General features: G+C 40.6%; 3 protein-coding genes across 12 annotated transcripts in view; all 3 read right to left on the bottom strand.

Annotated features, from left to right (window-relative positions):
• Positions 1–8,179, bottom strand: part of MRPS35 (mitochondrial ribosomal protein S35) — a 37,411-nt gene extending 29,232 nt beyond the window's left edge. For 2 of the 3 annotated variants that reach the window (XM_053661627.1, XM_053661626.1), the window contains exons 1-4: positions 8,011–8,179; positions 4,047–4,093; positions 2,792–2,959; positions 708–768 (exon numbers count right to left, since the gene is read on the bottom strand). In XM_053661627.1, the coding sequence (XP_053517602.1) occupies positions 708–768; positions 2,792–2,959; positions 4,047–4,093; positions 8,011–8,122 (388 nt within the window). In that variant the 5' untranslated portion in view covers positions 8,123–8,179. The remainder of the gene's footprint in view (positions 1–707; positions 769–2,791; positions 2,960–4,046; positions 4,094–8,010) is intronic. The other variant, XM_037144858.2, reaches the window with a different exon arrangement.
• Positions 8,180–13,104: 4,925 nt separating this feature from the next.
• Positions 13,105–14,306, bottom strand: REP15 (RAB15 effector protein). The gene has a single exon (XM_037144981.2). It carries the CDS (start codon positions 14,023–14,025, stop codon positions 13,318–13,320), a length of 708 nt encoding a protein of 235 aa, XP_037000876.2. The 5' UTR covers positions 14,026–14,306; the 3' UTR covers positions 13,105–13,317.
• Positions 14,307–14,644: 338 nt separating this feature from the next.
• The window catches only part of PPFIBP1 (PPFIA binding protein 1), a 160,228-nt gene continuing 148,869 nt past the window's right edge, over positions 14,645–26,003 (bottom strand). For all 8 annotated transcript variants that reach the window (XM_053662215.1, XM_053662214.1, XM_053662217.1 and 5 more), the window contains 9 exons: positions 25,450–25,600; positions 24,628–24,739; positions 24,420–24,508; positions 20,669–20,791; positions 19,765–19,890; positions 18,816–19,004; positions 17,380–17,559; positions 16,652–16,717; positions 14,645–16,508 (listed from right to left, as the gene is read on the bottom strand). In XM_053662215.1, coding sequence (XP_053518190.1) covers positions 16,422–16,508; positions 16,652–16,717; positions 17,380–17,559; positions 18,816–19,004; positions 19,765–19,890; positions 20,669–20,791; positions 24,420–24,508; positions 24,628–24,739; positions 25,450–25,600 — 1,123 coding nt within the window. In that variant the 3' untranslated portion in view covers positions 14,645–16,421. The remainder of the gene's footprint in view (positions 16,509–16,651; positions 16,718–17,379; positions 17,560–18,815; positions 19,005–19,764; positions 19,891–20,668; positions 20,792–24,419; positions 24,509–24,627; positions 24,740–25,449; positions 25,601–26,003) is intronic.

Here is a 26,003-nt window from a genome sequence, read left to right as displayed (position 1 = left end):
TTAACATACAAAGTTAGGTGGGTATTTGAGATCTTTCATGTGTCTTAATGTAGACATTTGTTGCTATTATCTTCCCTTAGAAGTGAGTTTTTAAATCTGCTAAATCTTGGTATGATGTGTTTCCATTTTCATTTGTCTCAAGATATTTTTTTATTTCTCTTTTAATTTCTCCTTTGACCCACTGTTTGTTCAGGGTGTGCTGTTTAATCTCCGTGTATTTGTGACTTTTCCAGTTTTCTTCTTGTAATTGATGTCTAGTTTCATGCCACCATGGTCAGAGAAGTTGCTTGATATGATTTCGGTTTTCTTAAATTATAAAGACTCATTTTGTGGCCTAACACAATCCCCCCTCAAGAACTTTTCATGTGCCTTTGAGAAGAACAGGTATTCTGAAGCTGCTGAATCGGGTGTTCTGTCTATGTCAAGTCCGCCTGGTCTAACATGTAGTCTAAGCCCAATGTTCCCTCATCTTTTTCTACCCAGATGACCTACCCAATGTGGAATGTGGCACAGGAAGTCCCCTACTATTAGTGTAGTGCTCTTTATTTCTCCCTTCAGTTCTGTTAGTGTTGCTTTATACATGCAGGTGCTCCTATAGTGGGTGTACAAATATTTACAAATGTTACACTGTCTTGCTAAATCAACCTCTTTATCCTTAGAAAAGAGATTACATTCAAAGTCAATGATGTAACAAAACAACCACTTACCTTTAAGCGCTTCACAGTGTTTTTTAATTGCTACAGGAGTCAAATGCAGAAAATTGGGGATCTAAAGTAGAGAAATTTAAAGGGTAAATTAGCCAAATGTCTCAAAAGTATGAAAAAGACAATTTGTTGACATAATTCAATCACAGGTCCAACAAGCTTTATAATAAAATGTAGTAGTTTTTTACAATATTAATTCTATGTCAACAGTGTTTGAATTCAAGAAATAAATTCCTTGGACTATAGATTCAGTACCAAGTATCTTAAAAACTGACAACACTAGAAAAAGGAAACATCATTTCTATAGTACTCTCCTGCTGTGAATCTACATGTATGTATCTTTCCTTTATAGAACTGAAAGCACCGACGGACACACATCACTGTTTAATCCCCCTAAATGCCCTGTATTACAAAGCACCGTGACACAGTTTCTACACTGTCTTAACAGACATTTTAGAACTGATTTAATAAATAAACCTTGCAAATCTTAACTGAACAATTTAATGAAGATGGGAATATTTATATTAAGAGGCTACCTAATCATTCACAGGGCCAATGGGACGTTTAGGAAAGGTCAGAGATTGAATTCCTTCAAATAGATAATTAAATTTACTATGTATTTCTTGAACAATGTTAAGCAACTCAAGAGAAAACTTAGTTAAATAGACTCATTTGGAAAGAAAAATTTGAACAAGCAAAAAAGTTACTCTTAACTTTACGCCTCGAATCTTTAAGTGTTGATCAGAATGTCTACTCAAGAGAAATAGGCAATGAACTGGGACTATGGAGTAGGTGGCTTCATTTTTCTACACTTTTATTTTTGAAACATAAAATATAATCTTAACATCATAAAATCAAAAATAAATTAATTAAACTGGACACTTAAAATAGCTGGAAAAAATAACAGCTGATGCCTGCATGACGTTTATACAAGCACTGTTCCGTGCAGCTCATAAAATCATCCAACGGCACTCACTGGGGATAAACCACTTCACTGGACTAAGTATACAGGTGATTCTTAAAAGGAATGACATGCATGAAATGTTTAGATATCTATTTTTATTAAAATACCATTCACAACCACTAGAGTCATTATAAACATATTGCTACTCTCTCACCCAGTGATATTTTCCAAAGACCTTTTTTAAAAAAACTAAGTTCATTTCTCCTCTTTCATTTGAAGAAAAAAATAATTTCCTCAATGTTTGTTTTGTTTTATCTCTTGAAACATTCCCGTTTCCAAATTCCAACTCCTCCTGCCTCTAGCAGCTGGTAAGCCCTTCTCCATGTAATCCCATGGTATATAAGAGGAAACCATCTAAGACGTGCATTGCCAAGCTAAGCATATTTACATTTTCTTTAAAAGCCTGCAGTTCAGCCCTGGCTGGTGTAGCTCAGTGGACTGGACTGAGTGACAGCCTACGAATCAAAAGGTCATTGGTTCAATTCCCAGTCAGGGCACGTGCCTGGGCTGCAGGCCAGGGCTGCAGGCCAGGTCCGAAGTAGGGGGCGTGTGATAGGCAACAACACACTGATCTTTCTCTCCTTCCTTCTCCCTCCCTTCCCCTCTCTGCAAATTTTAAAAAATAAAACAAAACCTGCAGTTCATAAATCACTGTAGATGCTAATAACTGAGACATTTAGTATGACCTATTTTGTTTTACGCAATAAAGTTTAAGGACAATAACATTAATAATAAATAATATTCCACCTTTCTGGACAGAAAGTTAAAAACATTTTACAAGTGGTACCTTCATCACCCCCAGTTATCAATCTCAAATCACATTATTTCACTTTTCCTAGTTCCATCTGAAAGACACAATATAGAAAAGATAGAAAAGAAAAAGCCATTAAATGGGAAGCCACAGGACCAATTAATGACATTTTTAAATGCCTAGAATTCTTTGAGTCTTCTTTACCATGAATAATCAAAATATAATACCCATTATTACCTGGGAAAAATAAATTAAAACACAATAAGCTGTTATATACCGAGCCTTGAAGTATAAGGGGGGTAAAGGAGAATGGGAGGAAGATCACCATTTATTTAGATATGTCTTAGCCCATGAACTAGCAACTTATCTTACCTTTAGAAGCTCCAGATTTCCCTCCTTTGCCATGGGCACGCCCATTTTTACTGGATAGCCCATTCGAACAGGCAGAGGCACGACAGAGGGTTTAAAGGGCGCTGCAACAGGGTAAACACTAGGCCAGTCCTGGTCCACAGCCATTTTCTCCGTCCTGGGAGGTAGTGCCTAAGAAACGTAAAAGAGCTTAATGCTTTAAATATGAACACATTTTCAAATTTTAAACAAAAGAAAACATGCAATTAAGAGACCACTAGCAGAGTTACAACCTATGTAAAATCCGACCTTCCACAAAGCTGCTGCTAATCAAATAAAAACATATTCAAATAAAAAAAACACCAAATCTATCTATTTCTGTACCAGTTCCTCAAAACCTTTGGGGCAAGGATCCCCTTTAATAACACATTTCCTTTACTAAAAATATCTCTATTTTAATTATTTACCTTGACTTCCAGCAAACTTTTTACATTTTGTTTATGAAGGGAGTGAGTAACAATATATTTTGAAATAATTTTTAAAATTTCTTTGATGGAAGTCAGTACATGAGGTCACACTGAGAACTTGTAAATAAATTAAGGTTAAGCTAACTGAATGAACAGATAATAAGAAATTATATACCTCCTAGGCCCGGGGAACATCTACATGATTGCTTACTCAATCGCAATACATATATATAAAAATACATAAATACATCCACTAGAAGGTGATGGCCAGCATACAAAAATGTGGTTTAAAAAGGCAAAATTCAGCAACACCCCTCTAAACAATATCTAAACTAGTACAGTTTGTCCTGGAAGCTGGCAATAGTCCTATGAAAATAAACACTCTAGACAACTATAATTTGATGCCATTTAACTTCCAACTAATAAGCCTTTGTTCTGAGTCCATGCCAAGTGACATTATAATTCGGATTTTTCCAAAGAGATGTCCACAAGGTGAGAACAAAATAGATTAATGCACACATCCCAGGTTATATGCCTGTGACAAGCATCATCAAAAATAATTCTATATTCTGGTCTATGGACTTATTTTCTGGGAGTATGTGGGTGAGTCTACCTCTCAAAGATGAATCATTCTCGGGGTACTGACACAGACCGGCCCAAGACTAGCGTCAAGACTGTGATAGTTACCAAGTAAATATCCCCTTATGAGCCCTTCCTGGGCTGCACCCTGCTACCTCATTGTGAAAACCTGCCACACTTCAAAACTTCAGAAACCATTAAGGCAGTATATATTAAATATGTTCATTGTTTACCTTTCTTCTTGGTGGCCTTTCAGATTTGGACATTCTTCCTGTTGTACCTAAAAGACAACGCAATGGTCAGAGAATTTTATAAGAGATCATTCAACACTGATCGTGATCTTATAATTCAAACACAGTTTAAGGTATTCAGTAACAAAAAAAATGAAACAATAATCCACTTTCTGTAAGCTCAGGAACTAAAATCATCTTAATAAAAATGAAAAGTCAGAAGTAGTTAAGAAAATTCCAGTTATTAAAATATAAAGTGAAATCATCATCTAAAGAAATATTTTCAATACATTTTAAGGTTTGCAGTCAAATAAACTCACTTCCTCAAATTAAAATATTTAGTTAGAAATAAGAATTTTTGTATCTTGAAAGATAAATAGTTTGCAATGTTCTAATTTTAAGTATACTTGCTCATATTTGGCAATATTGTCCTTTCTACCAAAAAAGGAGAAACCCTTAAGTTTTTCCTTCTCTACTTGTATTAGAACTGCCAATGATACAACAACAACAGAAATCACAGCCATTCTAATAAATCATGTAACTGTAGAAGAGGGTAGATTACTTACATACAGTATATTCCTTTTAAAATATTACCTTATGCCTCTCTAACTGTGCTGCTATTCTTAAACAATAATAACTATAATTAATTAATGAATACTTTCATGTGCTAGACACTATGCTAAATGCTTTTCATTATCTCATTTAATCTTATTCTTCAAAAGAAGTGTAAGTACTATCGTTATATTTATAGGTCATTTATAGCCAAGAAAACTAAGGACCAAGAGTTGTGACATTAGCACAGCATATGAGACTTCACATCTCTAGCTCACCTCCCTTCACAAGGGCCCACAACTACACTGAACTCCCAGTACCAGGCCCTTCTGTCTTTCTGCACTTTATGTTCTCTTTGCCTAAAATATGCTTCCTCCCACCTTCTTGACTTCTGTCCCCTTCTCTCTTCCCACCTCATTTCTTCATTTGATATACTCTTTCTCATCCCTCAGTAGCATTTTATTTATTCCTTCAAAAGTTTTGGAAAGATACTGTACACCAGGAATTAGGAAGGCAGGAAAAGAACAAAAGAACCACAGTCCTTACTCCCACAGAATGGAGAGTCTGTCAAGTAAGGCAACTAACTCTTTAATAAATAATTTCAATAAACAATAATAAGTATTAATGGAAATATATAGCAAGGGACCAAAGCCAGTCCAGTAGTTGGAGAATATCTCCCTGAAGAAGTTGACTTGAAGCCAAAATGTTAAGTATGAGCAGGAGTAGCAGTGGGGATGGGCAAGGGAGAAAAAGTGTTCTGCAGGAAAAGGTGGAGAATCAAAGCAAAGAAATTCAATATGGCTGAACCTTCAGACCAGAGTAGAGAGCACATTGAGCAAAGAAACTGCAGGTATTTAATTGGCATCCCAACTATAACACATCGTTGGCAGAGCTCTTGATCGTCTTCTAGTCTTCCCAATCCCCATGAATGGTATTGTCATTCATCCAATTACTCGGGACAAATTTCTAACATGCTTCCTTGAGACTTTTCCTCAAGCCCCATATCAAATCCATCAGTAAGTTCCATTAGCTCTACCTTCAAAATATGGGGTCCAGCAGAAGTCACGCCTACTTGAACGTAGTTGGTAGGGTAATAATATGGGTGTAAAATACTTTTAATTTGAACATTTTACCTAAAATGTCATACGATGTGCTTGAGTGTGATAGTTATGTTACAGAATTACATTCTTATGGCTTCATAATAAAAGATTTTGTAATAAAAAAAGAGGCATTATTTGCGCTGGACCCTGTATGTCCCAAATTCAGCTACACCACCTTCTCCAATATTACTTCAGCCCAGATCAACATCACCTCCTTTGTACAACAGCTTCCGAACTGGTCTCCTGACTTTCAGTCTTACCCTCCTAAAGTTAGTTCTCCACAGGGCACCCAGTGGTCTTTTAAAAGTGTAAATCACATTACATCACTTCCCTGTTCATATCTTCCAGTGTGATCCCAAACCTAAAATAAAATCCAAGCCAAATGCCTAAGCCTTCAGAAGATCAGGCCATTACTTACTTACCTTCCTTATACTACTATTCTCCACTTTGCTTACTCAGCTCTAGCCACGCTGGCCTTCTTTCTGTTCCTCGATCACTCCCATAAGCTTATTCTTACTTCTGGGCCTTTGTACTTGCAATTCCCTATGCCAACAATGTTCTTCCCCCTTCTTCCTCCCCACCATCTCAGCACAGTTCTGGACTCTGCTCAAATAGTTTTCAGCATAGTCCTGGACTCTGTCACTTCCCCAAGGTCTTTCCAGACAGACTGCGTATCCTATCCTACCCTATCCAATAGCCACTACTCCTCCAACCCATCATTCTCAACATCCTGCTTTATTTTTCTTTTTTTTAAAGAGGACCTGGCTGGAGTAGCTCAGTGGGTTGAGTGCAGGCCTGCGAACCAAACAACCGAGGTTCGATCCCCAGTCAGGGCGCATGCCTGGGTTGCAGGCCAGTTTCCAGCAGGGGACTCTCAAGAGGCAACCATACATTGATATTTCTCTCCCTCTCTCCTTCCTTTCCCCTGTAAAATTAAATAAAAATCTTTTAAAAAATGAGCTCTCCTGACTTAAAAAAAAAAGATTTTATTTGTTTTTAGAGAGAGGGGAGGGGAGGGAGAAAGAGAGGGAGTGAAACAGCAATGTGTGAGAGATACATGGATTGGTGGACTCATCCACACCCCCAACTGGGGACCTGGCCTGCATGTGCCCTGACTGGGAATTGAATCCCCGAAGAGGCCACCACTCAATCCACTGAGCCATACCAGCCAGGGCCCTGCTTTACTTTTTTCTTCACAGCACTAATCACTACCTTACATTGAACTGATATTACTTATCTGTTTATAGTCTGATTTCCCCAAAAGCATGTAAACTTCATGAGATTAGGGGCCTTGCTCCATCCCAGTACCTAGAACACTACCTAGGACGTAGCAGGAGTTAAGTATTTGGAGAATGATTGAATGAAAAATTTAAAAATCATGTGTTAAGATTATGAATAGCCACTGTGAAGCATTAAGGAATTTATCATTTATCTTAAATCAATGAGAAACTACTTGCAGATTTTGAACAAAAGTGTGGCAAGGTAAGATTTGCTTTTTGAACACTTCACTCTGGCCATTGTGAAAATTCAATGTAGGAGAGCAAAAGCAGAAACAGGAATCAGTAAAGAAGTGGGAGATGGTGGCGTAGATTGAGCTGTTAGTAGGATTAAGGTTGAAGATCCTTTGGAAGGAAGCACGGATTAGCACCTGGGGTAACTGGACATGTCTCCTCCTGGGCAGTTTTCTGGACTCTTGTAGGCTCTTCCCCAACGCTCCCACGTGACCCTACTCCGAAGTCGTCTACAACACCTTACACTGCATATAGTTTGCTTAACAAATGTCTTTTTCACTAGATTCCTACAGGGTGAGAACGGTACCCTGTGTCCATATCTAAGTGAAGGTCATTCAACCTGAGTCTGAATGAAGGTCATCCCATTTGGTGGCACTGCTGGGCCTGAAATTCAGAGCTGCAGTTTGTTCTGGGACAGGTGTATGTTTCCCTTAACGTTCGGGAAAATCCGTTGTTCACTACCCAAGAAACACTACCCACGAAACCAGAGAGAAACTGCGCCGGGGACTGTGGGTCGGAGCACCAACGCAGGTCAAAGAGGAGGGAGAGGGCACGTTCGTAGAGCCCAGGGATCCGGAAGCAGAAATCCGCAGCCAGGAATGGGGTGACACGTCCGTAGAGGACAGACCCACATTTACGGCTTTTCTACTAGGTGGCCCCGGGACAGACTAGCAGAGGACGAATCATCCTCACCCCTCAACTGCCCCGAGCAAAGCTGGCTCCGCCACCTGGTCGGCCCTCGTGGGTGCATATTCCGCCCTCTCACCTTCCCCAAAGCCTGGAGGCGACGCAGCACACACTCACGTGGGCTTGGTGTCCGGGCAAGACTTGTCGGAGGCACGGCGGTGGAAAAGGCACGCAAGGTCCTGGCCCCTGGCTGCAGAGACAGCCACGCCGGGAAGAAGGCGGCCGCCATGGCTGAGAAGACGGCAAGCCAGAGGGGACATGCGCGATCCCGCTTCTAGGAAGATGGAGGGGCGGGTCCGAGGTCGCTTCTGCGCATGCGTGCCCATAAGGCGTAGAAACAGAATCCACTTGAGCCTGGGGAGACAGGTCCAGAGTCAAAAGTGCACCCCGAAAAAAGAGGGGGAAAAAGTAAAGAAAAAGACACGAGACTTAAAAAAAATTGAAGCGGCCGGTCTAAAGATAATGGCAAATAACGATCCTAAGGGATGGGGGAAATGTGACTCTCGGAAGAACAGTGTGGTCTGAGTAGCAGCAACTCCTGTGGCCCAGGGTCTACCTTAGTGCCCTGCTCCTCCGCGATGGCTGCTTTTCTACACTTTCTCGGCTTAAGTATTCAGCTAGTGCAAAGGGACACGCTCTAGGGGGGAAAGGCAGTATCCGATAATAGTTAAAAGGGTACCTGAGTGTAAAACTTGGTTTCACCCTCTCCATGCTGTGAGCCTAATCAAGTTAATACAAACATCTGGAAGGACATGGGCACAGAGTGAGCGAACTGTGGGCATAGGAAGCAACTGTTTTCAATGATTTGGTTAGCTCCTTTGTAGATCAGGGTAGAATGACAAAAAGTATTCAGCAGGGCTTAGAAAACAAGTCATTCTTTAATAAATTCTCTATTTTTTTTACCCTGGGTTTAAATTAGCATCCAACTCTTAATAAAATTATTGTCTATTTTCTTTTCAACTGGTAAGTATAACATCTAATCAAAGCACAAAGTTATAATAACAACTGGGAAGAAGCACAACTGACTCTTGGCAAGCATACAAGCAACAGATCAGAAGCATGCAGCGGCCTCAGAGTATTCTTCCTGTGAGCGTGCAGTGCGCCGTGAGCATCAATCATTATGTGACGGGGGAAAAGTGGCGTGATGGGGCAAGTATTTGTAATAACCACCATTCTCATCTCCTCTGGCTTCTCATTATACCATTACTGTTCCAAAGCAGAAGTATGGTCTATTAGTTTTCTAGAGCTGCTGTAACAAAGTACCACAAACTGGGTGACTTAACAGAAATTTCGTCTCTCAGTTCTGGATGCTAGAACTGTAAAATCCAGGTGTTGGTGGTGGTTCCTCATGGAAGTTCAGAGGGAGAATCTGTTTATGCCTTTTAGCTCTCACGATTATTGGCAATACATTGGCATTCCTTGACCTGTGGACACATCACTCCAATCTCGGCCTCTGTCTTCACATGGTGTTTTCCCCCTCTGCTCTATTTTTAAGAGTAAAAGCATGGCTTTTTAGTCAGATGAATATGGAGTTTGAATCCAGGCTCGGCTTTTTTGTGATCTTGGTCAAGTCCACCTAACATCTTTGCACTTCAATTTCAAGGAAAATAGGTCAGTAGTACCTCCCTTAGGACCGCTGCGATTGAGTTCTATTTCAGAAGATGTAATATCAATGGTGGCATTGGAATTAAGCTCAGAGTAAATGCAGCAGCCACTTTTTCTCTCTGAAGTGTGTATACTTCAGTACAATGAAGTGCAAGGCCTATACCATAACAATTTAGGGGCAAAAGAAGTATGAATTCTTATAAAATTAGTTTATATTCAGAGAATTATTCATTTCTGAGCAAGATGTTAAGAGACTTAGGTCCTTAATCTACCTTCCTATGCTTTCTGTCTTTTGTTTTACTCTTTCCCTAAGAACAAAGTGGATGGACACTATTAAGAGTTAGTGGAGCCACAGAAATACTTACTGTTTTCTCAGACATCAAGTACAATGAAGTTTGTTTTATGTTAAAAGTTAAAAAATCATTTGTAATGCTATTAGCAGGCAATAATTCTTGATTCGTGCAGTGTAAAGAGTAAAAAGCATGTGCTATTGTGTACAAAGGATTTACTAAGAATTGCACAGTTTTTCAATTGAAAAAGATCTTAATGTGCACTTACTCATTATAAAAAATCTTTTCTTTGGACTGCATGAGAAAATAACCCAACATATTGTAGAAACAACACCGGTTTCATGGGCATGTGACTTACACTTAGAAGAGCCCTGTGCTTGGCTGAACACTCTGTTGTCCATCTTGAAATTTTTAATAACTTTCGATCAAGGACTCTACATTTTCATTTTGCATGGAGCACCACAAATTATGTAGCTAGTCCTTGTGTAGGCAATTTTAAACACTAAGTGTTTTTCATAATGGGTTTTTATTATACTTAAAACCTACATTAATCCAATGCAGGTTTCTATCAGAAAGTCTATCTGACTTTCTATCACAGCTATTTATCAAAACTACCTCTTAATAAAAAGTAAATGAACAAAGTATGTCTATTTACAAACATGTTATAGGCAACATGCAAATATCCAGGTATGTGAATGGACTTTGCAACCTAAATATTGATTAAAATAGTATTGGCTAACTATATTATGGTATATACAACATAGAGTACACTTAGATGGGTCTTACTTAATCCTGTTTGAACATTAGAATTATCTCAAGAGACACTAAAATATCCGTTTAGGGTCCCTCCTTCTGAGATGCTGATCCATTGGTATAGGTGAGTTTAAAATACTGTTTTATTGTTTTTAAATTCCCCAGGTAAATCTGCTGTGCACACAGGACTGAGAACTATTAATGTCAGCTTTAAAAGGAAACAAGTGGATAAAAATCTATTAGTGTGAAAAATTGTATACAATATATAATTAAGTTTTTAATGTTAAAAGGTATTTATGGATCATATGATTCCATGTGCATAAAATATTTTTAATATACAAGTGCTGGAAGGGAAAACAGCAAACTAGATGGAACGAGTATGGGTGGCGGTGAGACTCCTGAAGACTTAACTTTCCCCATTTCCGTACTTTAATTTGACACCAAAATGCAGGTTTTCAAATAAGAGAATACAGTATTTTATAGATCAGTGAGAGCTTCACATTTTTAATTTTAATTAAAAAATATAGTAAGTCTTTCGTTTATATCATCCAGCTGTTTATAACATAATTATTTACAATTTGTACTAGACTTCAAAATCTCTGTAAACTTACACTTTAGTGTAGAAAAGGTCACAAGCATTGTCTTTGAATAAGTTGGTCAGCCCCATTTTACAGGTAAAAAATCAGAGTTAAGCCACTAGACTTAAGAAAATTGAGACTCAAATCCACCTTTGATTCCAAGTTAAATACTCTTTACTATACTACACCACTTCTTGAGAGCTCACTCTTCACAGCATGGCTGCAGACAGGGGTCACTATATGCCAAGGAAACATTAATTGGGTATTATAATCTTCCAGGAACAAAGTAGGAATATTTATTTAACAACTTCAAGAGATGTCTCCTGGGCCTATTAATATTCACTTACTGAAGGCAGGGGTTTTAAAACTTCCTTGATCTTTGGGTTTCCTGGAATGAAGGAATACCAAAGGCAAATTTAGTTCTGCCTTTACGTATAATCTTAATATTTAAGTTTAGAAATACAACATTTTAATTGTGATGTATTTCATAGCCTTCATCCAATTATCAGCAAATGCTCTATGCTTTTACCTTCAACTATTCCTAAACCTGACCTCTTTACCCCTCCTCCTCCTCTGCCACTTTGGTCTGTCCAAGACCCCCTTTTCTCTCCACAGCTTTCCTTTTATAGCTTCCTACCTGTCACCCTGGGCTCTGCTCCTACCCTTTCCTCCATACAGTCTAGTCTCCACCCAGCAATCAAGTGAGGTTTTTAAAGGGCCAGTCAGATCAAGGCATTTGTCTCCCCAGAATAAAATCCAGAGTCCTTACAAGTAAAATCTATGTGATCTGTTTGCTGACTACTTCTCCAACCTTGTCTCCTATCACTCTTGCCCTGGCTCAGCCTGCTCCACCTGCACCAGCCTCCCTGCTATGCCTCAGAAAGTGTATCACAAATACACTCCCTTCTCTGGCCCTTTGCATCTGTGGTTCCCTAGGCCTAGAACACTTTTCCAGGTATCTGCACCAATGTTCTCTGGATTCAATACAGACTTCTGGTTAATTATCCCGTCCTCATTGAGGCTTTATTTTTCTTTACCACACTCCTGTTATATTTCTTAAATGTGCATTTAAAATATATTTACATAGACTTACTTTCTGTCTTCCACCATTCAGAGAGAAGTTCCCCCTAAAGTAGAGAGATAGTTCTTTTTCCTGCTGGGTTGACAGGGCCTACCTAGCATGGAGCAGGCATTTAGCAGTCATGTGAATGAATGTGTCTTCCATTTACAATTCTAAGCACTTTTCGATTCTCCCTTCTAGAACAGGGGGGTGGGGAATAATCCCCCTCACCACACTACTGTCCTAACCCCAGGGTTTTAAGTAAAGATGGTTTTTATATATGAATACACTATCCTTATTGCAAAGGCTAAACAAATGTTAGGCAGCACTACAGGTGGTTGGGTTTTTTAAAGATATGTTTTTATATAGTTATTTTTAAATATTTTATTTATTTTTAGAGAGAAGGGAAGGGCGGGAGAAAGAGGGGAGTGAAACATCGGTGTGTGGTTGCCTCTCACATGGCCCCACACTGGGGACCTGGCCCACAACCCAGGCATGTGCCCTGACTGGGAATCAAACGGGTGACCCTTCGGTCCGCAGGCTGGCACTCAGTCCACTGAGTCACACCAGCCAGGGCTACAAGTGATTGTTATATGGGGTACTGAGTTTAAATCATAGGTAAAGCTAACACTTAAGCAGATCCCAATATGAATCCCGCCAGGGGCCTGTCTGCACAGAGAAAGCAGTTCGGGCAGACATGAGAGTGAGGGCAGCAGGCACAAGGCAGTGCGAGGTTTTGCTTAGTAATCCCAAATGCAAACTGGTATTGCAAACGTCATTAACCCTGTTCCACAGTCTTACACAGCACCGCTCCCTCCCTTCTCCCACTCAAGGCCGTAAAAACACATTGTACAATTTCAAGAGCTAGACGCATTATTTCAAACAAACACTTTTTTTTTTGTAAACCAAACTTCTTGTCCTGTTTTTATTACTGAGTAAATAGATGAAAGATTAAGCTAAACTGTCAGTTTTCCCTACAACATAGGCAAAGTTTTCCTCTCACCATAATTGTGACACAAACATTTTGACTGAGGGTGGAATTCCATGCTGGGATGATACTAGTGGATAAGATTGCTTATTAGAATAAAATGTCTCTTTCTTTTCATCTCACCGGCCAGTCTCATCACACAAATCCAGTTCAGAGGATGCTAATATAAACCTTGCCCACCTCTCTGAGCCCGTCTTTCTTGCTCAGACAGTTTCCAAGCAGCTCTCTGATGGAGACGCAGTCTTCGGTTTCCAGGACAAACTGTGCCACAGCCTTCCCTCCCGGCAGATGGCCCCTCGCCGTTTCACTTTTGACGCTGTCTAGGACAACTCCTCTGATGTCTTTCGGCTTTCCTGGCACACCAAAGATGATGAAGAGGCCCAGACAATCCTCTCCTATCAAGTTACAGAACTCTTCCAGTTTATCAAATCTGCTCTTCCTGGAAGATGGCTCTGCCCCAGACTCTGGATTGGGGCACTCACAAGGCTTAGATTCCACAGGAGTACGAGAAGACATCTGCAAAGTCTGCACAGCCAGCTGAAGCCTTATTTGCTTATCAGATCCCCAGAAGGTCCAAACCCAGTCCACCCCAAACAGCAGGGCTTGGTGCTTGGTCATCTTGGTGGTGGTGAGCCACCCATCAACTCCCTTTTCTCGGCAGAAAGTGACGAAGTGGATTAAGAAAATCTCGATCAGAGTGCTCGGAGCCGGGCACAGATTGCTCAGAGGGTCTTCAAATCCAAGATACCCCTGCAGCTTCCCAGCAGCATGCACAATAGCTCCACTGACCACCTCACAGACTTGGTGAACCTCTCTGCTGTCCTTTAGAGCCAACGGTTGCGATGGTTTTTGCCCCATTTTCTCTGCCCCCGATCAACACTGCCTCCAAATGTCAAACATGTAACCGTCGTTCAGAATGACTTCTTTTTCAGAGTAGAAGAAGTCTTACAGGGAAGTGGCATCTGTTAATGTCGTCTCAGTTTTCTAACTCCACAGCTTACCTGGTGTAGCTAAGCGTATATACATACAGCAAAACAAATAGGCCTCCCTGTTTGCCAACTGGGTGTGTTGTGTCTATACAGACACCTGCTGGTGTGTTAAGTCAGACATACTAACTTTCACAAAAACATCTGTTCTTCTCCAGTTATATTCACTGTACTTTTAATATTTGGTTATCCTTTCCAAGACATGTTTCATCTTTCCAAATTTGAGTTAAATTAAAAATAGCACTTAATTCTTTAAAGAACCATACACTTTCTACAACTAACTTCTTCAAATTTGCAGGCAAGTCATTTCTCTTTGCTTTTCCAAGATCTCCTCCGCCATCCTTCCTCACTCCCCAGCTCAACTGCCAAAGCTTCCTGTTGAAAAATTTTATGGGGGTTTGGAATTGTAAAGAGCTCACTGTTATCTCTATCAGAAATAAAGCCTTGTGGTTACTCTGAACAAAAGAAACTCAAAGAACAGACAATAAAAATGAGGCAATTATCAGCTGACTTTATTTCTTTTCATATGGTGACACCAGCAGTGTATAATATTTTATAAGTAAAATATATATCATCAAAAAGGTTTTAACCACGTCACATATCATCAAGTATGTTACAATGTCCTGAATAAAGACTATTTGGCATCTGTAACAGTCTCCTGGTATTTTTTTCACCAGGTTTGATAACAAATTGTTTCTCAAATGGTTGCATAAATCCACATTAAAATATAACACCAGTACATTAAGAGTCCAATACAGTTACCAAATAATGAATGGTAGGGAGCAAAAGATGATTGTTAGCATCAAATCACTGTAGTTGTGAATAAATAGTAGTGCAGTATTGCAGGTTCCTTGCCGACAAGCTCGGTAACTTGCTGAGAATGTGAGCGATCCTATCTCGGGCAACCCAACACAGTGTGGAAGTCCACTGGTGGATGAGGAATTGCCCGCCCCGTGCCAGTTCGTGGAAACCTGTCTTTACCACTGTTGACTATCATGAGTATTGATGTAGTACTGAATGAAAAAGAGAATATTCTTTCTAAAACCCCTAAGACGACTAGTAAACAGAGTAACAGTGTTTGCTGAAGCCTTCTATTTTTCTTTATAAAAGAATATTTATTTGGGCCCTGTGCTACAGAAAAACATGATCTACAGTTCACCACCACAAGGTAGCCATTGTAAAACGAATTTTCCAGCCTCAGAGTTATTGAACTCTGATTGAGAAAAAATGTTCAAATACTCAGCTTTTAAAAAAGATTCCATTCGTTAATAGCCTGAGAAATGTGCAATTAATAACATTAGTCAGACTGTTGCTATTTTGATGCAATGATATATTTAGCAACAGAGGAAAATAAGAATCTTAATACTGTGAAGGTTTTGGTTTTGTTTTAGTTTCTTCAGAAATTAGTTCTAGAAATTTGGGGAGAGCTTCTGAATGCAATCAAGTTAATAGATTTTAAATGTCCCGTGAGCTCTTCCTTGTAAGTTAAAAGAATCCAAGATGAAGGCTGAAGTTCTTAAAAAGCTAAGTGGCCATTTTGTGATATGTCATCAAAGAGGGGTCACTTCACACATAATAACGCAGTCCGAATGATCGGCATCATTCAGTTTGGTTGTGGAGAAAGGAACATTATCCCAACCTGTCCAAGAACCAGCTGGCACATGAGAACTTCGAACACCATATTTTTTCAATGTGATCTTTTTTAACCGTCTTCCTTATGTATGTCACAAAATAAGAGTTCTATGCTCTATGTACTAAATATACACATACATTTAAAAAAGTATATAAAAAAGGATGCTAAGAGGCCAGGGGAGGTGTGGCTGGCATTCAGCAGGCACGCTGGATGCTTAGAGAAATTCCACACGGGGACTTGAAAGCCTGCCGGGCTCTGCTTCAGCAGTAGGCTGCCGCGCTGCCACCAACACACCCACATGACAGAATCAGCCACCTCTGGGTGACCGCATTCCCAAACCCCCAAACTGTGACTGACTGGAAACACTACAGCAAAGTACTCATATAAATGCAATACTTTAAATATAATATATCACAGATTTTTACATTAAATAGAGGAAAAACAATTACACTCTCATTCACCAGTGTCTCGCTTTCTGTGGCAGCTTTAACATATCCCCTGCTTCCCATTCCCGCTTGAACGTGAGAAGATGGATCACTAAACAATACACAGTCTGGTGCTTGTTGGATATACTGTGTTTGAGGAATACAGTGGAAGGAGACCAAGAGCTCCTAGTGCTTGTCCGGGTGCTACGGTCAGACGTTTGAGTCCTCGTCAGTAATGCTGGCACTGGGGGACCGGGCGGCGAAATCTTTAAACATGTCATCTTCCTTTAACATGTGCTGGAAAACAAAGAGACGGAAGTCACACACACTGCAAGGTTCAGAGCTCAGAACTACACATTCTCCACTACACGTGCAGATCCTTGCGGTTATTTGCAAACGTATTTTTAGAATAAGATTTTAAATTCATTTTCCAAACTTACTGTTAGGTTGTTGATGCCTTCAGAGAATGCACCTATCTGCCTCACTGTCCCTTCTGAATCTTCCATCTGCAAAGAGCATACCATAACATGACAAACTCATTAACACAATTTCTAGGCTAGTGCAGAAAAGTGAACGAAAGTCTAAGAAGAAATAATGCAAGTGGTATTGAATGGGATGGGAGCAACAGAACACTTCTGAAAATCTCCTTGCACTACTGTAATTAGATGTTAAAATGTATAAGAAACTCTACGGTCACATCTAGACTAATCGCTCTGATACTAACAGTGGCACCAAAAGATTATTGATTAAAGGGGCACTGTTTGGTCCTATCCTTCATACTGAAAAGGCTAAGCAGTATGAGCTTGTTGTAATTCCCTTAGTACAGAGACAGGACAACTCGGGTAAGCAGCACAGGGTCTGGGGACAGCCTGGAGAGCTGGAATCCCAGCTCTTCTCTCTCTGTGCCTCAGGGTCCTTACCTCTAAAATTGGGACAAGAATACTTCCCATGTCTGAAGATTACTGCAAACATCAATATATATTAAGTGCTTAGGATAGTGCCTGGGAGGTAGTAAGTGATCTGTAAGTGTTCACTGTGATTTTATTATCTTTGTTTTTAAGCATTTGAAGAAGAATTCCTTTCTTAGTAGATACAGTACAAAAAGTTACCATTTAGGGTCTCGATGTTTGGAAGAACTTTAAAAACAGGTACATAATGTTGCCTTTACCTGCTCTAACCGGTCCAAGTCGTCTTCATCATACATGCGCATGTCCAAGCCAGATTTAAGTCCTTTCTTAGACATGTTTCCTGACGCCTGTCCCAATTCCATGGGACAAACATATTCTTCCCCATCTTCTTGTTTCTTCTTTCTCAGATTCCCAAAATTGCTGAAGGTGAGTTTCTTTGGCTTTAAAAGAAAGAAAACCAAAACATCCAGGGATTTGATAAAATTCACATAGCAAAGGGCTATGAACACACATGATTTCATTGTTCCTTCCATCATATAGAAAAAAGCAATTGAATGATTAAATCTGTACAACAAAAACAAAGGCATCCGAGGCATATGATTGATGCATCCAGACATGATGAATGATCCTGTAAAGAGTCTCAGAAAATTGTGCTTGTTCCCCTTATTCACACCAAGTAGCTGGGCAGTCACGGCAATGAAAGCAAAATAAGCAAAGGGCCTTCGTTTTGCCCTAACGTGACTTAACACAGTAAGATTTCTTAAGGTTACCTTCATTTTTGCAAGGCTTTCCATTCAAGGATCAGCAAAAGAAAGTGGCCCTTCCTGTGTTTTCTTTTTGGGTGAGGCTGTGACTATCTTGCAAGCCTGTTATGCTTCCATGACAGATGCTGACTGCTAAGAACCTCCGCTCTTTTGGAGACAAAACTTCCAATGTTACTTAGAAGACAAACTCCACCTTAGTCACTGGGTAGTCACTGACACTGTTAAGATGGTGATCAGGTGGATGCTGAGAATTTACATAGAACAGAACCTCTCAGAGGTTTCAAATCCAACACATCTTCTAAGGGAGAAAGGGGGCTGAAGAGAAAGTGCCAAGAAGGTAGAGGGGGTCCAAAAAAAAAAGAACTTGATAGATACTTGTGAAGAAGCTGATAAAGCCTATGTCCACAGTAAGCTGCTTGAGATAACAGAGGAATGATTCAAAAAAAGAAACATTAGTGTGAACTGTGTATGATGGATGAATCCAGGCAAACTAGGAACAGCCATTCTCTGCCAGTCTATCCTTTCCTAACATGCAAGGTTGGTCAATTACACGCCAGACGGGCGGAATCTGTCTGAGGAGAAATGCTGCTTTTACGCTTGATTTATCCACAGCAAAAATAGGACAACTACAGTCAATATTTGGGCCCAACCCATGGGCTCTCTGCCTTGGCAATGTTTCAATGACAAGAGCCAACACTGTGTTCTTTATTATTGTTAACTCCAATAAAGTAAATGACTTCAGCAAAGGAAACCTTCAAAACGGCATTTTACTGATTACTCTTAAAGGAGCATATACCTTCCACCTACCCACAAAACTTACTAAATCCCAGAAAATGGGATAACCAGTTAACAGTCAGAACTGAGCCTTTGCTATATAGGCTCACTGAGTTTGTGGTTTAACCCATAATTAAATGATAAGGGCTTGAACCCACCTTCACTTTGGCAGTGGCTGTTAGAAGCACGTAATCTGGTAACTCCATGGCATCGCGCTTCTGGCGCTGGGCCTCGGCACCAATCAGAAGGTTGAAATGAGTGGCCAAATGTCTTCGCAACAGGGTCTTACTCTGCGGGATGTTCAATAACTGAGCCATTGTTTCCACGTTAAAACGAGGTTCTAGAACCTGTAAGAAAAACAAAGATTCTGTGAGGTACCCTGCATGACACAAAATTCTTTCACTAAGTTATCTTCAGTGGCCCCCTCAGTAAGGTACTCCAAGTATGGACTCCAATCTTTAATGTACGTAACTTTTCTTCTTTTTGTCCAAGCTAATGAGAGATACAGCTGGTCCTGACATCCAGGCATTACTAAGTCGGGACCTATCCAAGGTATTCCATTTGGGAGGCCTTTGGAAGTCAACATTTTTGCAGCATCTGTGTGCAGAAACATGATCTGTATCTTTACAGAGGCTTTAAAGCAGGGGTGTCAACCTCATTTCCACTGGGGGCCACATCAGCCTCACAGTTGCCTTCAAATCGTCGAATGCAATTTTAGGGCTGTATACATGTAACTGCTCCTTAAAGTTGAGGAGCTGAAATTACATCCAGCCCTTTGAAGGCAACTGTGAGGCTGATGTGGCCCCCGCTGAAAATGAGTTTGACACCCCTGCTTTAAAACATGATCAAACAGGAGCCAGAAGCCGGGTGTGTTTTACAACATAAAAGAGGACAATGCAAGACGTGGGTTTCAATCTGATCTAGAATAATATGATAGTAAAAAGTACAGGAAAACATAGGCTAAAAGTAAAAATTCACTGCACACAGTGCAGGAGGGTTGGGTTAGACACCGTCAGGACTATAACAAGTAGAGCAGTAACCTCCTACTCATCAGACTGAAGGAGACAAATGATAGGAAGTCGAATGTAAATTAAAAGAGAGTTTTACCATGAGCCCCCCATGGACACCACTGCCCCTGAGGTTGGGGGCGTACTCGGCCAGGTCCACGGAGCGCAGCCACTCCATCACGCGGTGGTTAGTCCACTGCTGCACCTCCGACGGCGAGCTGCTATTCTGCGGGAACACAGAACCGCCAAGGCTTGTCACTGACTGTGGGATTCCAAATGTTAAGCCAGCAAGTGCTGTCTAGAAGTCTGCGCCACAGAACAGAGGTACTCAACAGCCCACTAAATGTCCATAAAAAGGATAAGAAAGTTCACCAACTCCAATTCTCTTTGAAAAAATGTATGTCACAACATTGTTAAACCTTTTTTTACACACTATTAGAACAGTTTTAGAAAAGGAAGCCTTTCTAGTGATATTTCTCTCTCTGGGTTAAGGAGGCAGGAAAATAAAATACACTCAAGAGAAGGAGGAAGGGAGCCCTGGCTGGTGTGACTCAGTTGGTTGGAGCATCATCTCACAAACTGAAATGTCACAGGTTCAATTCCCACTCAGGGCACATGCCTAGGTTATGGATTCGGTCCCAGTTGGGGTGTAAACAACCAGTTGATGTTTCTAACATCAATTTTTTTCTCTTTCTCTCTTCTTCCCTTTCTCTCTCTCTTTAAGGTCTACAAGCATGTCCTCAGATGAGGATTTAAAAAAAAAAAAAAAAAGAAAAACTAGGAAGAGAAACTAAAACACAGTCCTTGGCTACCATTACTCAGGTAAAGTCATCAGGGGAGGAACAGAAGGAATAAAGGGAAACAGAGCCCAGGTGAGGCTCTGCAGAAACCAGAAGCCTCCCTGCAGTGCAGACTCCAGGAACAAATGGGTCTCGGTTTTGCGCCCCGGGGCAGCCCCATGCACGGAGAGCGCACACTGCCCAGCCTTCAGCCTCAGGTGCTACCTCGTCAGATGGCCGCCTCCGTAGGCAGTTTGGCTCAAAGTTATTGATCCTCAGGACCTGGATGGCCCTTTTGATGCTGAGATGATGCAGCACACTCACGACCTTCAAAGACAGTAAGTCGTCCTGCAGAGAAGAGCAAACAGCAGAGCTCACTGAGCAGGGGGACCTCCTCAGGGAAATCTCCGACAATGCACAAAGGAGCAGAGCCCCCCCAACCTCTCGGCCCGAGGGCTTGTCCTCATGTTCAAAGCCTTTATTTAATAGCAGGACACCTTTTCTTGTTCCAATAAAAATCTTCTCCAGGACCCCAATATATAAGAAAAGCAAAATTCATGTTGTTCCAACTCAACTGACTTCCACCTATTTCTCTCCCTTTTATATATTCTGAGATAGAATTATGGGACCCCCCAGCTCTGAAAAAAAATTAGTTTGAAGGCACTTTCTAGGTCACTACAAAAGGTGGCCTGCTTTGATAAAGCAGAGCGCTAACAGCAAGTGATGCCCACGGGTAAGTGAGGCTCATTCCTGAGCTAAGTAACACACCAGCTTTGAAAGAACCCAGAGGAGCCGGCACACGGTACGGTCTCCCTAACCTCAAGAAATCTCTAGTTCTAGACATTTATGCTTTCACTAGCAGACATTGTGGAAATTTCCGAAACTGTATGTCAACCAAAGCAAAGGTCTTCTTGAGAGCTGAGCATAAGGAAATGAAGTTATAAGTACCAACACATAGCACCAATCAATTCCTTCAAGGAATAACTTGTGCCACTCTGTGGTTACTGGGCATATTTTAAACATACTAAACACACCCAAATGGTTTTAGAAGAAGGCGATTTAGGGGCAGTGTCAAGATTAGCACGCCTCCTTCCAAACACACCCAGAAAACAAACAAAGCAAACATCCATTTTAGGCACACCTTACTGATAACACATTTCCTGTGAAGAAAAAAAGTATTATAAAAATATTTTTAAAATATTAAGCTATCAACTCTGAAAGGCTACTAACAGAGCAAAAATTCCTTCCTACATTTTTTCTGGGTTAATTTCTTAAAGGTAGTGCCTTATAAATTAGAAAGGAAATTTAACATATTTTAACCGAAAACTGAGGCATCCATCTAAAACATTTCCATGTGGGCTATTTTCAACTCAAAGTCTATCGGATTTTCTAAAAAATGCAAAATGTTCATAATGTAAATAAAATGTAATTATTTTAGCTTAAGGGATTTAAAAAGAAGGGACCATTTCTTTCTTAACCAGAACACTTTCATATTTTAAAAAATCTTTTATTTTTAAGTCTTAATTTTAGATTTACAGAAGAGCTGCCAATAACAGTACAGGCTCCATATGCCCTTCTCCCGGCTTCCTCAATGCTCATGACATGTACCTATGAGATTAATCGAGATAATAAAATTACCTAAACTACAGACTTTATTCAGATGTCAACTGCTTTCCATGAAAGTCCTGGTTCTGTTCCAGGATCCCGATCAGGATACCATGTTAAAACAGATTTTTTTAGGACTTAGAACTTCTGGAGTCAGGTCTTCTTAGGTAATTTACTATCACCGTGAAAGTTATGCATATACCTTTCATGGAATTTGCTCACATTCCCAGGAGACCATACTTCAACCCAGATAGGCAGGCAAATATTTACTGAGCTCGCTCCAGGCAGAGCTCTGACTATGAAGACCAGGGATCTGGAAACAGCCTGGGGTCAAAGGCCGTACGATTTTCTACCACTGTCCAACTGTGGAAGCTTGGTTGAGTTTACCCGATTTCTGGATTCCTTCATTTCCTCACCTAAAAACCGACGGCAATAAGAGTGCCAACACAAGAACTGCTGAGACTCGAGTGTTAATTCGAGCCAAGTGCCTGGCACGTGGTGAATGTGCAACACGCCACCTGTTAGTGTTACATGATGTGCCTGCCAAGATACGGACTTTGGTTCGATGACAGAGAGGAAAAGAAATCCCATAAATGAAATTTAATTTAAATAATTAAATAACGAAGACCATTTAAATAATAGTACTATGGAATTAGAACACGTTTTCCTGGAATCCATCTCTCCTCTCTATTGTCAAGTATGTAGAAGTCCTTCTATCCATGGGACGCGAGGCTGGGTGTACGAAACCATATATAACAAAGGAATCTGAGTGAGAAGCTACCTTTCCCTACCTCTGTACCCCAGAGACTCCTCTCCTAGCAGAACTGGACAGGAGTGGGAAGGGTGAGAGAGTTCCAGGTAACAGTTCTCAAAAGTGGGAGGGCAGAGAGAAGGCAAGTCCCTGTGGATTTCTGGTTAGGAGGGTGGCCTTTTCTGAGTGGTCACTGCAGACAGGAATATGTAATTTAGAAAACTGCCACGGACTCAAAACTCCACACTCTAGTTCTTAAACATCTTTATAAGATACGAGTCACATACCATAAAAATTCACACATTCAAAGTATACAATTCAATGTCTAAAATGTTGAATGTGCATAAAATCAACTTTCTGGATAGTTTTATTTAAATCAGGTTTCAAATTTCCCAAGGCTGTTGCAACCACTAAATCCTACAGCTTCGACATAACAGGAGACATTCCTACCCTTCTCCTCAAGTTAAAGCAAAACATTCAATCTCTGGTGAAATCATGGTGAAAACATGGGATTTTGCTTACTCTGTTCCTTTGTTTTCTGAGAAAAACCCCAGGAGTGATTCACTGTAGAGAGTAGGACCAATAAAATGGCATTGGTCTGGTCAAGATAGCATAAAATATATAACAAAGTGGAGTCACTCATGTCAACCAACATGGCTGTCAGTCAGCCATGACACTTTGGTTCAAGAAAAAAATACCTAAGTCAGAGCAGACACATCTGGTGACAAGACACACTTAAGATATATGTGAATGTGATCAGAAAAGCCATGTCTGCATAGCAGGACCACCCACAGACAGGCTCCTTGGGAAATTCCCCACTTTCCATCAGGGGTGCCAAGACACTTATCAAAAAGGCCCAGAAGGGTGGAGTACACAACTTTCAAGATATAACTGAGGAAGGCTCCAGACCACTGCAGAGACAGCCGAGTTCCACACACCACAGTGCTGCTCCACGCCACGCTGATCTCCCTTGGCATTGGCCGCTGGAGGGTGTGCCTTGCTGGACTGAGGACTTCATCTGCCCTGCTGCCCACCTGACTCCAGAGATCCTTTCTTGCAGGACGCTGGCCACTCCCTTGCCCACTGTGCTGTCTCCTGGACCTGCAGCCTGAGACTCTGGGACTGGGTTTGTTATCCACCATTGATCGCCGTGTGTGTGTGTTATATTTCTCTTAGATTATTAGAGTATGAGTAGGACAGCAACGTTATGTTGATGTTCTACTTTTTAAATTTATTTATTTAATTGTTGTTCAAGTACAGTTTTCTGTCTTTTACTCCCATCCCAGCCCCCCCCCTCCCCAGTGCTTCCCACCTCCCTCCCATTCCACCCCCTTAGGTTTTGACCATGTCCTTTATACTTGTTCCTGTAAACCCTTCTCCTTTTCCCCTGAAATTCCCTCCCCTCTGGTCCCTATCAGCCTATTCTCAATTTCAGTGTCTTGACGTTCTATTTTGAGTGAACCTGCGTTCAATAAAGCTGAGTGAATAGCATAATTGCCGTGTGTGACTCTTGTCTAGTCCTTCATGCTGGGATGCTTAGCAAGCAGCTAGCTAAGCAGCTGCCTGGCTGACTTAAAGGAAAGACGATGTCACGAACATGCACTCATGACAATCACTTACAATGGTCATGTAATGGAGCATTCGACCATCTACCCGTCCTTCATCAAACTGGGTCTTGTACTGGGGGAGGCCGATGTCATCCAACCATCCTAAAGGAGAGAAATCTCTGTCATTAACGTGCCACAGAAAACCCGTGCTTGTGATTAAAAAGAAAAAGCAGCATTGTTTACTTACTTATTTACAAACTTAAGAATTTAAAACCTCTTACTAGTGACCCAGTTGAAATCCAGCTTTCCGTGATTGGTTTCCTCTTCGGATCCCAGAGCTTGCAATGCCAGCTGGAGCTTCTTTCGATGAAGTGAATGCTTGATTCCAAGTTCCTGAAATAATAAACAGAAACACTGGCTTTACAATTCTGTCAATATGGGCCAGATGCCACTGGCAAAGGATGCAAATTCCTCCAAAATGAAGCCAGCATCAAAAGAGCCAACAATTACATTAAATGAGGATACTAACTCAGGCTAGTAAAAAGTTGCTGAACAACAGGCCCCTCCAAAGCCAAAAATCACCGCAGCTAATTTAGTGGTGTGTGCAACACTTGCTAGTAGGCTCCTCCTTTGCAAGACTGGAACCATAGCAAGCATAAGAGGAATTCTACTCTTATTTTGTGTAAAATGTCAAATAATTGGGAAGAAATGTTGAATAAGGGAACATAAAATGTAGACCTCTTTTTTTTCCCCTTTTGCAAAGTGAAATTGGAGTACATATATTACATTGGGAAGATGGGCTAACGATGAAGCCACGAAATGATTTTGGGAAATACGAGCATAAGATTTATTATAAGGGCTCTGCAATTATTTTTCATTAAGATGTCCAGTGGCTTAAGTGTTTCATAAGGAATCATTACAACCAGGTCCTCTGCTTTTAGTCAATGAAATAAAATAAGCGTGAAGCAGGAAACCCAGACTTTTTCAAGAGCGCTCACTGGCTCGCCCCTTTCCACTCATGGTGCAGAAAACAATCCCACATTCACATGGTCTCTCTCTCTCTCTCAGGACTCATTATGTAAACAGAATAGAGAAGCAGTCACCTTCTCTAGATCTTGTTGAGAAGCCTGCAAAAGCGTCTGGCCAGATGCGATCCAGTGCTTGCCAGAATTCAGGTAGGATCCTAAGCCTTGTTCCATAAGCCAATTGCAAACCTGCTCCTTGGTCCATTTGGCAAATGGCATGTCCAAGTCACTATAAGAAGAAAATGAACAACTGCATGAAAAAAAACAATTCAAAGCCAATCCTGTGGCTTATCATCAAGGTTGAACTGTATATTCAATAGATAGGAAATTTCCTGGTGATACACATTTAACCATGAGAAGCTTAATTATCAGCACATATTTGGAAGAGGAAGTGGCACTGGAGTTGAAAGTGACCTTGTAAGACCACAGTCTTCATTTCAAATGAAACCACAGAAAATTCAATGTGAATTAGCAAAAACATGTTCTACAGAAGACAGTGCTGAACCAACAAGTTTAGTCATTGTACAAGTTTCAACCAATATTGTTTGAAGACTGAATTCCCAAACAGAAAACACTAGGTCCGATTAAAAGAAACTCAAGTCAAACTTGAATTAACTATAGCAGAATTATGG

This window comes from Artibeus jamaicensis, unplaced genomic scaffold, assembly GCF_021234435.1.
Source record: "Artibeus jamaicensis isolate MK-2021 breed Jamaican fruit bat unplaced genomic scaffold, CSHL_Jam_final contig_233, whole genome shotgun sequence".
Taxonomy (NCBI): Eukaryota; Metazoa; Chordata; class Mammalia; order Chiroptera; family Phyllostomidae; genus Artibeus; species Artibeus jamaicensis.
The sequence above is the reverse complement of the archived record's forward strand: the minus strand, read 5'-3'. Positions and strand labels throughout refer to the sequence as shown.

Bases quoted from the DNA above. Each gene is read 5' to 3' on its own strand.
- REP15 (XM_037144981.2), bottom strand. From the start codon at position 14,025: ATGGGGCAAAAACCATCGCAACCGTTGGCTCTAAAGGACAGCAGAGAG.